We start from the raw sequence: 12,690 nt of genomic DNA on the forward strand, positions 1-12,690 counted from the left end.
TTACGTTGCGGCCCGATGTTGCCGCTATTTAAATCACTAGATGAGTGTGCTTATTAGTGAATCCATTGTGGATAGGTGAAGATCGGCCATTGTCAATAAATGGCTGAATTCTGAATCAATTCACGGGATCAGCATGATCAAAGGTATATTCATGTATTATTGTTCTGATGCACTGGCACTTATGTTTTTACACTGCCAATAACAATTTTAAGATAACTTATTACGAGTCTAATACTTTTAATGATCTGTTGAGTGCTAAAAAATTACACTTACTAAGCATCCCAATTAAATCTTATGTATATATTTATACACATACACAAAGATCAGTCGGTGCACGAGGCTCCCACCTGGGTAGAGCAGCCTTACCCTTGCTAGTATAGAGACCGAACCCATGACCTCCAAGTCTTAAGGTGAGCAACCTTATTTATTCGTATTGACACCAAATTAGTACACAAAGTAGAAAGAATACCTTTTGTCTTGATTCCTAAGACAGCAGCAATTATAGTACATTTCTTTCACTGGAAAGAAAAGGAAAATAAATATACAAAACCAATCAATCAAAGAACTGGGATTAACATATCTTTACATTTCTCAAAGGTTAGTTTAAGTTCTTCCCTCCTTGTATTTTGTTTTTATTTTCCCATCTCGTCCCATTCCTCACTTATATCCCCTCCCAACCAAAGAGAGCTCTGATGCATCACAGTCCTTGATCCTTCATTCAATAGCTTATGCACCAGCCAAGAGCACAGGGCTGAAAGAGAATACATCCCGGTTATGAAATAAATGAATCACGCCTTTTCTTGGTAGGAACTGCTTCTGTGTGTCCTTTAGTCATCATTGCTGCAAACTCGTCATAGTTGATTCGCCCATCCTGCACATTGCAAGTTTGATCATAATTTTTCTCAATCAAGACTAATTGAGTCAATTCTGCACTACTATAAAATAACATACTGTGTTTGTGGAGGAAAGTTATTTATACTTAGAATTGTAACAATATTATCATTAATTCATTCAGTATAGTACTTACATTATCTGCATCAACTTCTGCAATGATTTCCTTGATGTCCCTACCATCATGCATATTATATTCATGGAGAGCCTGCTCTAGTTCTTCAATAGTTATGTAGCTGATATATGGCAAAGCAATGAGATTAGAACCTTTAGCATTCAATTAGTGTGTGAAGGAGTGACTAATATATATTTAAGTCGAAATGAAGTTATTTTCTTTTAATAATTCTTTACCCGCTATTATCTTTATCAAAGTATTGGAATGCAGTATAAACATGGTCTGCTCTGTTCATCCGGTTCATGTGCATTGTGGCTGCGATGAACTCATCGTAATCTATGATTCCATTGCCATCAGCATCTGCCTGTAATTTTCAGAAGAAAAAGGAAAATCTATCTAAATAATTGTCTTAGGCAGAACCTATTCTGTGTCTACAATACTACAAAGAAGAAAGGGAGAGAACTTACAGCTTCCATTAATTGCTTAACTTCTTGTTCTGTCAACTTAGTCCCTTGTTTTGCAAGCCCTTGCTTGAGCTCTTCAATTGTAATGGTTCCACTGTTATCAGTATCCATCCCCTTGAACATCTGCTTCAATCCCATAATTTCTTCCTCTGATAGGCACCCAGCAATGACCTAACCATTTGTAAATTTTAACATCATATTGCTTAATTTACAATTTAATTACTCACATAGAGAAGCTGAAAATGCTCATTAAAAAGATAACTAGATGGTAAGAAACCTGCATAACAGCTATAATCATTAATATGATTTATTAAAAAACATCTAGAGCATTACCTTTAAAGCTATCAAAAAACATCTTGATTAAGATAAAATATTAAAAAGAGATCAAAACAAAAAGGCATTACCTTCAGAGCTACTTTCTTGAATTGATCCATTGCTCTGAATTGTTTGAGCCTATTCAACACTGCATTGTCAAGAGGTGTATCTGGTGCTTCTCCATCCTCCTTGATCCATGGATGATCTGTGTTTAACATAAGAAGTGTTTCATTAGAATTACACTGAACCATTCTGTGAGGGATAATGTGTAAAAGTAACATTTAAACCTTGAACCCTAAATGAATATAGCACTTCATAAAGGAAGTTAATTAATATATACTACTTACTCAGGACTTGATATGCTGTCAGCCTCTGCTTGGGATCCATGTTCAACATTTTCCTAACAAGATCTTTTGCCTGAGGTGAAATGGAGGGCCATGGATCACTGGTGAAGTCAATGTGACCTCGTAGAATCGCGTTGAATATCCCAGTTTCGGATTCTGTCAAACCAATTCTTGGTTTCAGTTTCAAGTTATGCAGATATATAATCAATTATAGGGGAATGCTAACTGTACTAATCTAAAAGAAAGTTTAGAAACAAGTTGATGAAGAATTTAAACCTGCCCAGAATGGAGGAACACCACATAGAAGAATGTATAGTATTACACCAACACTCCATATGTCAACTTCTGGCCCATATTTCCTCTTCAAGACCTCAGGTGCAATGTAATATGCACTGCCAACAAGGTCTTTGAACACCTCTCCTGTAGAAAAAGGATAAACTCAATTGAAATGTGCTTCATGTTCAATTTGAATATTGCATTGTCTTCCTAATATAGAGGAAGTAGTGCATCCTACAAGCACTCACAATATAGGCTATAAAGAGAGAAAATTATGTGTTGATCATCTCTTCCTAGTTCCTATAGTTCCTATATTAACAAGTTCTTCCTTCCATCTTTATGGTGTAAGAAATTATAATTTGGTGTATAAGGAACAGGGTGAAGATTTGAATTAAATTTTGCCATAGCTAATCAGTTCTTAGTCCAATGCTAATCAAATGTTTTGATACCTACCCCTTGAAAATAAATATGTCATGTTCTTCCTTTGACATTAATTAATATAAACCAGAAATATATATTAGGAAGATGATTTAGAGTTAAAAGAAAACCTTGCTTGTAAAAAACTGATAGACCAAAATCTGTTGCCTTGAGGGGTGAATTCTCATCCTTGTTCAACAAGAGGAAATTCTCAGGCTTAAGATCCCTATGAATGACACCCATGGAATGGCAAGTATGGACAATCTGAACAATGGTTCTCAACAACGAAGCAGCGCCACGTTCAGTGTAATGTCCCTTTGCGATCATACGATCGAAAAGCTCACCACCAGCACACAACTCCATCACCAAATTCACAGATTGCTTGTCCTCGAAGGCACCGACAAGTTCGACAATGTTAGGCTGCCCAGTAAGGTGATGCATGATTTGTACCTCCCTCCTAACATCCTCTAAGTCCTCCTTATTCACAAGCTTCCTCTTGGCAATGGTCTTGCATGCATATTGTTTTCCACTAGCCTTATGTGTGCACAAATGTGTCACACCAAATTGCCCTCTCCCTAGTTCCTTCCCAATGCTGTAGGTAGCTTTCACATCCTCCATTGGCCTCCCAAGGACAGGGCCAATAGGGGCTTGTTTTGCTGGCTTAGAAGAAGGCGGGGGTGACGGTTTCGACGATGGTGGTGGGGTTGTGGCCGAGGCTTCATTGTTGTTATTGTTGTTGTTGTCGCTGCTTTGTTGGTTGTTGGTTTCTCCCTTGTCGGCTTCAGCATTGTCAGCTGGGGTTTCGGCACCACCCGGGCAACAATTGCCCATGGTGGAAGGGAGAACAAACTCAGGAGAAGGGTGGAGGAAAGGTGATGGAGATGGTGGTGGATATCAAAATATTGGAGGGGTATAAGGATGAAAGAAAGTTGGTTGGAAATGAAACTAACTACCATGAAAGAAAGTGAAATTGAGAGGGAAAAATGTAATGAAAAGAAAGTGGTAACAAGGTGACAGGTGATCATTCACAAGGTGGAATGATAATGAAGAAAATTAGAGGAAGGTATTGATAATAACAGAGTGTGTTAGGAAAATAGTATTTGCCGTGTCTCATGCATGGTAAATGTTCATTTATGACAAAGGGTCAAGAGCATTTTTCGGGAAAGCAAAATAAAACAGATTTTTCATATACAGTTTTACCTTTTTAATCAGAAATCACCATTTTGTTAAAGTAATGAATATAGTAATGTTGAAAATTATTTAAAGTTTCTTTTTATATTTATATATGCTTTTCAGTTTCTATTTTTACAATGAACTTAATGCAAATATTGTTTTGGAAGTTATTTCTTTGAACTCTCAATTGGAACTTACATATTATGAGAAAAAAGTTTTATATGTTGTTATTGTATCATTCACTCATTCATGTTTAATCATTGTTGTCTCTTCAAAAAAATAAGATAAATGAATAGTGAATGATTACAATTATATTTTATTCATGTTTGTTTAAAAATGAATAAGGCAACATATAAGGATTTGTTTTTACCTTGTTAGTTTTAGGGCATCTATAGTTAAGGTCAAAAGTGATATTAAACTATTCTGAAAAAATAATATCTAATAAAAATATATTTTGCATAGTTTATACTCTCTTTTTTATATCTATGTAATTAATTGGAAATTACTATGTGGATTATGTGCTTGCTATTTTTACATATCCATAGATTCTGATTAAGCATTAGAAATTAATTTTCATCTATCATCTTAGATTCCATTTTACCATGGTTCATGTTTGATCATTGAGTCTTCTATTACATCATAGTCACCATGGTTCAAATATTTCTATAATAATATCATTAACTTCATGTTTTGATACATGCATGGGATAGTCTTGACTTTTGAGGTGTTTTCTCTTCCAATACATTCCATGTGTTAATTATTGAATATTTCTAAGGAGAATATTTCTATTTGAAAATTATTGAATATATTGGACAATATGTAAAAGAGTACTTCTAATTTATCTGATCCAAATCTATAACTAAATGTATTTTCAATTAGTAATTTTCCTAGTTTTCTACTAGTGAGATAAAATATTGTTACTAATATTATCAATAAGAACAACCATATTATTCCCTTTTTTTTCTCTTGTATTGTCCATCTCTCAAATTATATAAGTTGATTTTTATTCATATTATGTTTTACCAATGTTTTGTGAATAACATTTGTTAACCGATACCTCTTTATACTAATGATACATAACTATTACACTTAATTCTGAAACAAACTCATCCATATCCAAAAAATAAAATGATAAAAGATAAATCATATAAGTGGAAAAACTAACGAATTAACTGAACAAATTAATAAATCCAAGAACATACATAATAACATTTTCCATTAAGCATAAAAAATTAGATAACCCTAACTTAGAGCTAGTGCTAAGATCAAACTTTCCTACCCAACATGCACCTTCTCTCTTTCCCTTCCCAACCATGTTTTCCATACATTATTCTATCCCTTTATTTTTCCCACCTTATCCCATTCCTTACATATATGATGTGTCAATACATATCCCTTTTTCTCTTATATCTTGTGAGATAACTCTCGAGCCTTCCATTTTCATTTATTTTCTTCCAAAATCCAACTACCAAACGAACCTTGATATAGTCAGATTTACCACGTCACCATGTCCCATTCTTTCTCAACCAAACATCATCACTGACTCATTGTGCTTGTTCTTTCATTCATAAACTCATGCACCATCCAAAAACACTGAGCTGAAATATATGCTGATCCATGTTTAACTATAAAACCATAGAATCACGCCTTTTCTTCGTAAGAGCTGATTCTGTGTTTCCTTTACTCATCATTGCGACAAACTCGTCGTAGTTAATCCGACCATCCTGCACATACATGCAAGTCAGATTTATTATTCTCACAGTTTTTATATAAGATCTATTCTCACTCGAGTCATTCCATACACGAAAGTTATATAAGTTATATGATATGGTTAATTTGTACAATTTCATACATTATCTAATTTAGAAATATTATGGTATGATTAATGTGTTTCCTTTATATGTTATATATTTAGAACTGTAACAATATCCTATATATTAATTCATTCAGTATATGACTTACATTATCTGCATCAACTTCTGCAATGATTTCCTTAATGTCCCTGCCATCATGCATGTTATATTCATGGAGAGCCTGCTCTAGTTCCTCCACAGTAATGTACCTGATTTATGCCAAAGTAAAGTGATTAGAAGTTTAGAACCTTCACTTGAACATTCAAGTAGTATAGAATGAAGGGGTGGCGTAAATTGAGTTCTGTATGTTTTAATCGCAAAAAACATAATAGTGACTCCAAAAAGGTCGCGTAGTCAAAAATAGGGGAGCGACAATATTTAATGTAGTTGATTTTATTCATAAAAAAAAAGCTTTACCCGCTATTGTCTTTATCGAAGTATTGGAAGGCTGTATAAACATGTTCTTCTCTGTTCATCCGGTTCATGTGCATTGTTGCTGTGATGAACTCGTCGTAATCTATGGTTCCATTACCATCTGCATCTGCCTGTAATTTTCAGAAGAAAAAAGAAAGTTTTCCTAAGTAACTGTCATGGACTAGTGAAGTTGTTTTGTCAAAAACAGTAGAAAGGATACAGAACTTACAGCTTCCATTAATTGCTTAACTTCTTGTTCTGTTAACTTACTCCCTTGTTTTGCAAGACCTTGCTTGAGCTCTTCAATTGTAATGGTTCCACTGTTGTCAGTGTCCATTCCTTTAAACATCTTCTTCAATCCTATGATTTCTTCTTCTGATAAGCACCCAGCAATTACCTATCCATATGTAAATTTTAACCATTATTTTGCTTAATTTGTACAATTTCATGCATCACATGGACCAACTGAAAATGCTAGGAAAAAAGTAGTTAAGAAAGTTGGTAAGAATCCTAATACAAATTTTCCTAATGCAGCACTTCTTGACTCATTAGTATGATTTAAATGCATATATAAACAATCAAGATAGAATCTTCAAAATGGTGTTACCCTTAGAGCTACTTTCTTGAATTGGTTCATTGCTCTGAATTGTTTGAGCCTATTCAGCACTACATTGTCAAGAGGTGTATCTGGTGCTTCTCCATCCTCCTTGATCCATGGATGATCTGTTTTAACATAAAAAGTGCTTCATTAGAATTTCGCTGAACCGATTTGAAGGGCTAAAGTAAAAATAATTTGCAAATCATGAAATGGTAAATGAATTCAAGCATGTCATAAAAGACATCAAATCAATATTACTCAGGACTTGGTGGGCTGTCAGCCTCTGCTTGGGATTGGAATTCAACATTTTCCTTACAAGGTCTTTTGCCTGCGGCGAAATTGAGGGCCACGGGTCGCTGCTAAAGTCGACCTGACCTTTTAGGATAGCTTTGAATATCCCGTTTTCGGATTCTGTCAAACAAAATACTGATTTCAGTTCCATGTTATGCAAATAAACCATCAATTGTAAGGGAATGCTATTTGCTCTAGTTAAGTGGATGAATATAAACCTGCCCAAAATGGAGGAACACCACATAGAAGAATGTATAGCAGTACACCAACACTCCATATATCAGCTTCTGGCCCATATTTCCTCTTCAACACCTCTGGTGCTATGTAATATGCAGTACCAACAACATCTTTAAACACCTCTCCTATCAAAACAGGATGATGAATTCACTATTAAAATAAGCTTTATGTAGAATTTGAAGATTGCATTGTCTTCCTAAAATTACTTCTTACAAGCCTATATTGATAAGTTTGCTCACTTAAAGCTTCACTGAAAGCATATTTTTAACCAAATTGTTTCATCTACTTATGGCTAAGGCTATACAGGTCCTATCAGAACAGTTGGTCAGTTTTTCCTTAAGGACTCAATACCTAAAATATTCTATACAACTACAGAAAAACTGGTGAATCTTTAACTTTCTGCAACTGTTGAGAATGGTTCAAAAACCTTAACATGGTGCAAGAATAGCCTAAATACTTGATGATGAATAATAGTTAGAATATCATCTCTCAATATAAAAATCAAAGATAGCATAAAAGTTCTATTAATATATCTAGTATGAATGTATGGTACATGATGAAGTTTCATTTTGAGAAAACAGTTTGATCAGTTATTAGAACCCCATGCTAATCAAATGTTGTCAATACCTAACTCTTGGAAATAAATATTTCATGTTCTTCCATTGACATTAAGTTTTTTTATTAGAATTAATAGATAATGAAAACAGAAGAAAACCTTGCTTGTAGAAAACTGATAGACCAAAATCAGTTGCCTTAAGAGGTGAATTTTCATCCTTGTTCAACAAGAGGAAATTCTCAGGCTTAAGATCCCTATGAATGACACCCATGGAATGGCAAGTATGAACAATCTGAACAATAGTTCTCAACAAGGAAGCAGCAGCACGCTCCGTATAATGTCCTTTCGTGATGATACGATCAAAGAGCTCACCACCAGCACACAACTCCATAACCAAATGCACGGATTGCTTGTCCTCGAAGGCACCGACAAGTTCAACAATATTAGGCTGGCCTATTAGGTGATGCATGATTTGCACCTCCCTCCTACAATCCTCTAACTCCTCTTTGTTCACAAGCTTCCTCTTGGCAATAGTCTTGCATGCATATTGTTTTCCAGTGACCTTATGTGTGCACAAATATGTAACACCAAATTGACCTTTCCCTAGCTTCTTTCCAATGGTGTAGGTGGATTTCACATCCTCCATTGGTCTTCCAAGAACAGGGCCAACAGGGGATGTTTTTGATGGCTTAGAAGGTTTCGATGATGATGATGGTGGCGTGGTGGCCGAGTCGTTTTCGTTGCTAATGTTTTTGGTTTGTTGGTGTTGGTTGGTTTCTCCCTTGTCTTCTGGAGCATTATCATTAGCACCTAAGCAACAATTGCCCATGGTGAAAGGGAGAACAATCTCAGGAAAAGGGTGGAAGAAAAGAGATATATAGGCTAAGGAGAATGGACATGATGATGGTGAATGACACAATAGTTTTGAGGATTGAACAAAGTTTGTTTGGAAATGAAACTAACTACAATGAAGACAGTGCTATCCATGACAAGGGTAAGGAGGAATTCTCGCATGATGATTTTTGTTTTCTGTCATCATGGTCAATGGATCTTGTTTTGTATTTTTGTAATATCCATTTAATCAATTAGACTAATATCCAATTCTATTTCTAGAACATTGCTTTGCATGCAAGGTAAATATCTTATATATAATACTTAACCTTAATATTAAAAGCATATATTGATCCAAAATAAATGCATGGTAATGAAGCCTATATTGGCTTATAAATACAGCTATATATGCTTCCTATAGAAAAGCTACATCCTAGTAATTAACAATGACAAAGCTTTCCTTATTTGTTGGGTTGTGTCCTTAATTAGAATAGTGCAAAGTGCACCTACATCACTACCAGAATTCTCATTGACAAAGCTGAGAATTATGATGTGGCTATGGAACAAAGATACATAAGAGAGATTATGGAATTTTTCTGGCTTCTAAGTGCAACTATAGATCAAGAATGTTGCATGGTGGTGGATGAATTCAATGAAGATTTTTGTAAGGTTGTCTATGCACCTTTGCAGAGCCCTTTGTTAAGGAATGCTTTGAAAGCAGATCCAAATGAATTTACAACAAACATGTTCACACAAGTGAAACAATTAATATGAGCCCATCAAATATGAATGAAGTGAAAGTTTTACTTCAATTCAGTCACAGTGTTCTCTGCATAACAGTTTAAGGTAAATGTGGTTATGAATGCATCAGAAGTGGAAAGATTCCAAAGGGATGGTTGAGTTATCATGAAATGCATCATTTGTTCATTTTTCTGCTTTATTATTTTTATATTATTAGAAGAAAGTTAGTGGATGCATGGTCTTGATATATAGAATCTTTAGTGTTTTTGTTCCCACAATATAATGTGGCTATTAAGGTGGCCCAACCAAGATTCTTCTCTTTTGCACTCTGCAACACCTTCTTCTGTATCTCATTCTCTCGAGTCAATGACATTTTGTCACATGAATAATAAAAAGTTTTCAAAAAATAAAAGATAATATTATAATTTGTTTGAGATAAAGAATAAAACATCGTTGACAACAAGTTATTGCTTGCTTTCCCAAAAGTTTATCTCATCTCTTATGAAACACTCATATAGGCTTTATTGATTCAGTATGTGGTTTTAATTAAAATTTTGGAAGTAAAATAAATAAAAAATGTATCATAAATTAATACTCTATTCCAAAAACTAGCTTATAGCTTTTAAGTTAATTATAAGCTTCCTTCCATCTTTATTTAACTCTTATTGAGTGAGTAAAAAAACTACTAATGTATGCTATAAAGTGTTGCTTATTAAGAGTGATACAACTTTTCCTTAAAAATATGTACCTGCCCTCTATATATATGGTCATGAATATTCTTTGATAACAATATATAAAAATAGAAAGTAGTAGTGTCACCAGTGAAATAAAGTTGGATTAAATTTTTGTTTTATAATCTAATTGTGATGAATGGAAATGGTTGCCAAATTATAGTTTCATGCAGTAACCGATTCATAGGTCCCATTATTTTTGCTTATTTATTTACAAGTTCTTATGAAATTGATTAAAAGCCATGCACGTGTTCAATTGATTTGGAAAACCACCCTTCACTGACAACAGGATTGGCAAATAAACCTATCATCAATGGTTAGATCGAAAAATAAATCAGATCTTATATTGTACGGTACAATATTTATATCAGTCATATAGTTATAAATTATCCCACACTTATATTTGGTACATTTTTTATAACCTTACCCTATACAATTATTAAAACATATTTTTATATAAAAAAGTAAATCTTAATGCCTGAAAAATCCTTGAAGAACCAAGTGCATATAGTTCTAACTTTAGTAACCAAGTGTAGGGATTCTATTGTGAGCATGCATGGTTGTGAGTTTCTGTTAACATTCAAAGTTTCAAACAAAATATTACTTTTATTAAGTTTTGTTTTTAAAATATTTTTTATTTACGTATAATATGTGATTGATTTATGACAGAGAATGAGACACCGTTGGGGACATATGATCTCATTTCTTGTCACAACTCAATCACATATTGACACGTAAATAAAAAAATATGTGAGTAACTTAAAATAAAGAATGAGACATCATTAGAAATAGGTGATCAAATCGAATGTGATGGGTGGTAAGTGGTGACAAGAGAAGCTAACAAAAAGACAAAGTTGACAAGTGTAACCTTATTTCATTCATTGTTATTCTTGTTCTAAACCCAAATGGACAAAGTGTCCAGAGCAGCATTCCACCGGTTACCTCCACAACAGGTCACCCTTCAACAGCTCTATCCCATATTAGTCATTATAAAATTCTACCGGACCAGGAAGTAGGAAGTGACAGGTGCTTCAGGACCATTCAAATGCTGTCCAATAAGCTTTCACTGTTATATATATATATAATATATATTGCAGTGCAAGCTAAGCTTCAATAAATGAGTCATTTTTAAGTTTAGGTTAAAAGAATGAAAATAAAATAAAGAAGGGTAGGTGGCATTAACATGATGCTATAATTATGATCTATGAAATATTTCTTTTTTTAATGTGGACGTGCCCATTTTGTGTTACATAATTATGATCTATGAAATCTTTACACTTATAGTATATAGATTTTACACTCTTCTTCTTTTTGGTGGGTTTAATTATGGGAGTATAAAAAATTACAGGTTATAACTTATACTGGACATTATATTTTAATCTGAATTTTTCTTATGATTTTAATATCAAATCTTAGGTTAATCCATTTATATTGTTTTGGTTATATATCCATCCATTTATATGATCCAAACCAAGGTGAAAAAGTGGATCACATGCATGAGATGTATCTATATGTATTATCTCAGCTCACATTTTATTAAAGTGAGTGCCCATCAATTTCCCAAAGCATGGACTTGAGTCAAACTTGTCTTTTTAACCATCACCTTTTCTTCCTTAGTAGATTTTCAAATACCACATAATAACATATAAAAAATAATATATAATGATATATTTATCATTTTATTTATTATGAAATTATATTCTTAATATTAAAAACATGAAGATAAATAAATATTTGTCTCTCCGTTATTTAAGAGGATCTTTATTATAATATACATTGGTAGTTCAAATTTCTTCCTTTGTAGACACCAACCATAAGAGCACCAATTTTACTGTAAATAAATATATTGTGAAATATAAAGCATGAGTATCTAGATTAAAACTTATATCTAAACAATTTTTTCTCCAACTAAAAACTGTGACAATAAAAATAAAGGTCCCAAATCCCAATAGCAATTGCACTAAGTGCACGGATTAATTAATTCGAAAATGAAAATAGTTATTTAAAATCACATATTTTAAACTATCAATATATACATAAAATCATCAATTTTCAATTACTATTTTTTTTTTAAATTTGATTCATTAACCAGTATGCATTAGGCACCGGTTAACATTAAAAATAAAATCAACCAAATTAATTAGGTTCTTAAATTTTTAATTAAGTTTGTTTTCTTGAAATTAATTACAATACTTTGACCATAATGATGACAAATGTCATATTAGTATGAAACAATATGGTAACAAACAGGACAAAAATAGAACATTACAAAATGCCCAACACTTTTGTATTAGTTTTTTTCAAAGAGAATATATTCTTATTCATTATTATGTGTATATAAAATTAACATTTTTTGGAGTGTGTAATTATCTTATAGTAAGTATTATTTTTAAGATTGAACATTTGACTTTAAATCGGATATATGAGAATCTTTCTTGACATA

The 12,690-nt window shown here is 33.1% G+C and overlaps 1 protein-coding gene across 3 annotated transcripts; it reads right to left on the reverse strand.

Moving 5' to 3' along the window:
- LOC109357538 (calcium-dependent protein kinase 17-like) lies at positions 641-9,017 on the reverse strand. 3 transcript variants are annotated; one of them, XM_019601546.1, is made up of 8 exons: positions 8,104-9,007; positions 2,406-2,549; positions 2,133-2,285; positions 1,875-1,990; positions 1,474-1,641; positions 1,243-1,370; positions 1,028-1,127; positions 641-871 (listed from the first exon to the last, which is right to left on the reverse strand). In XM_019601546.1, exons 1-8 carry the CDS (start codon positions 8,771-8,773, stop codon positions 773-775), a joined length of 1,578 nt encoding a protein of 525 aa, XP_019457091.1. In that variant the 5' UTR covers positions 8,774-9,007; the 3' UTR covers positions 641-772. The 3 variants fall into 3 exon arrangements, with proteins under 3 accessions (XP_019457091.1, XP_019457090.1, XP_019457092.1); XM_019601545.1 differs by lacking the exon at positions 8,104-9,007 and adding an exon at positions 2,954-3,985; XM_019601547.1 differs by lacking the exons at positions 641-871; positions 1,028-1,127; positions 1,243-1,370; ... (2 more) ...; positions 2,133-2,285; positions 2,406-2,549 and adding exons at positions 5,498-5,719; positions 5,958-6,057; positions 6,266-6,393; ... (2 more) ...; positions 7,119-7,271; positions 7,370-7,513 and having other exon boundaries at positions 8,104-9,017.

Source organism: Lupinus angustifolius, chromosome LG09, assembly GCF_001865875.1.
Source record: "Lupinus angustifolius cultivar Tanjil chromosome LG09, LupAngTanjil_v1.0, whole genome shotgun sequence".
NCBI lineage: Eukaryota > Viridiplantae > Streptophyta > Magnoliopsida > Fabales > Fabaceae > Lupinus > Lupinus angustifolius.

Coding starts and splice junctions, on each gene's coding strand:
- LOC109357538 (XM_019601545.1), bottom strand. CDS start 3,653: ATGGGCAATTGTTGCCCGGGTGGTGCCGAAACCCCAGCTGACAATGCT. Junction 2,286..2,405: donor TGTTCCTCCATTCTGGGCAG/GTTTAAATTCTT, acceptor TTGGTTTGACAG/AATCCGAAACTGGGATATTC. Junction 1,991..2,132: donor GACAGCATATCAAGTCCTGA/GTAAGTAGTATA, acceptor TGTTAAACACAG/ATCATCCATGGATCAAGGAG.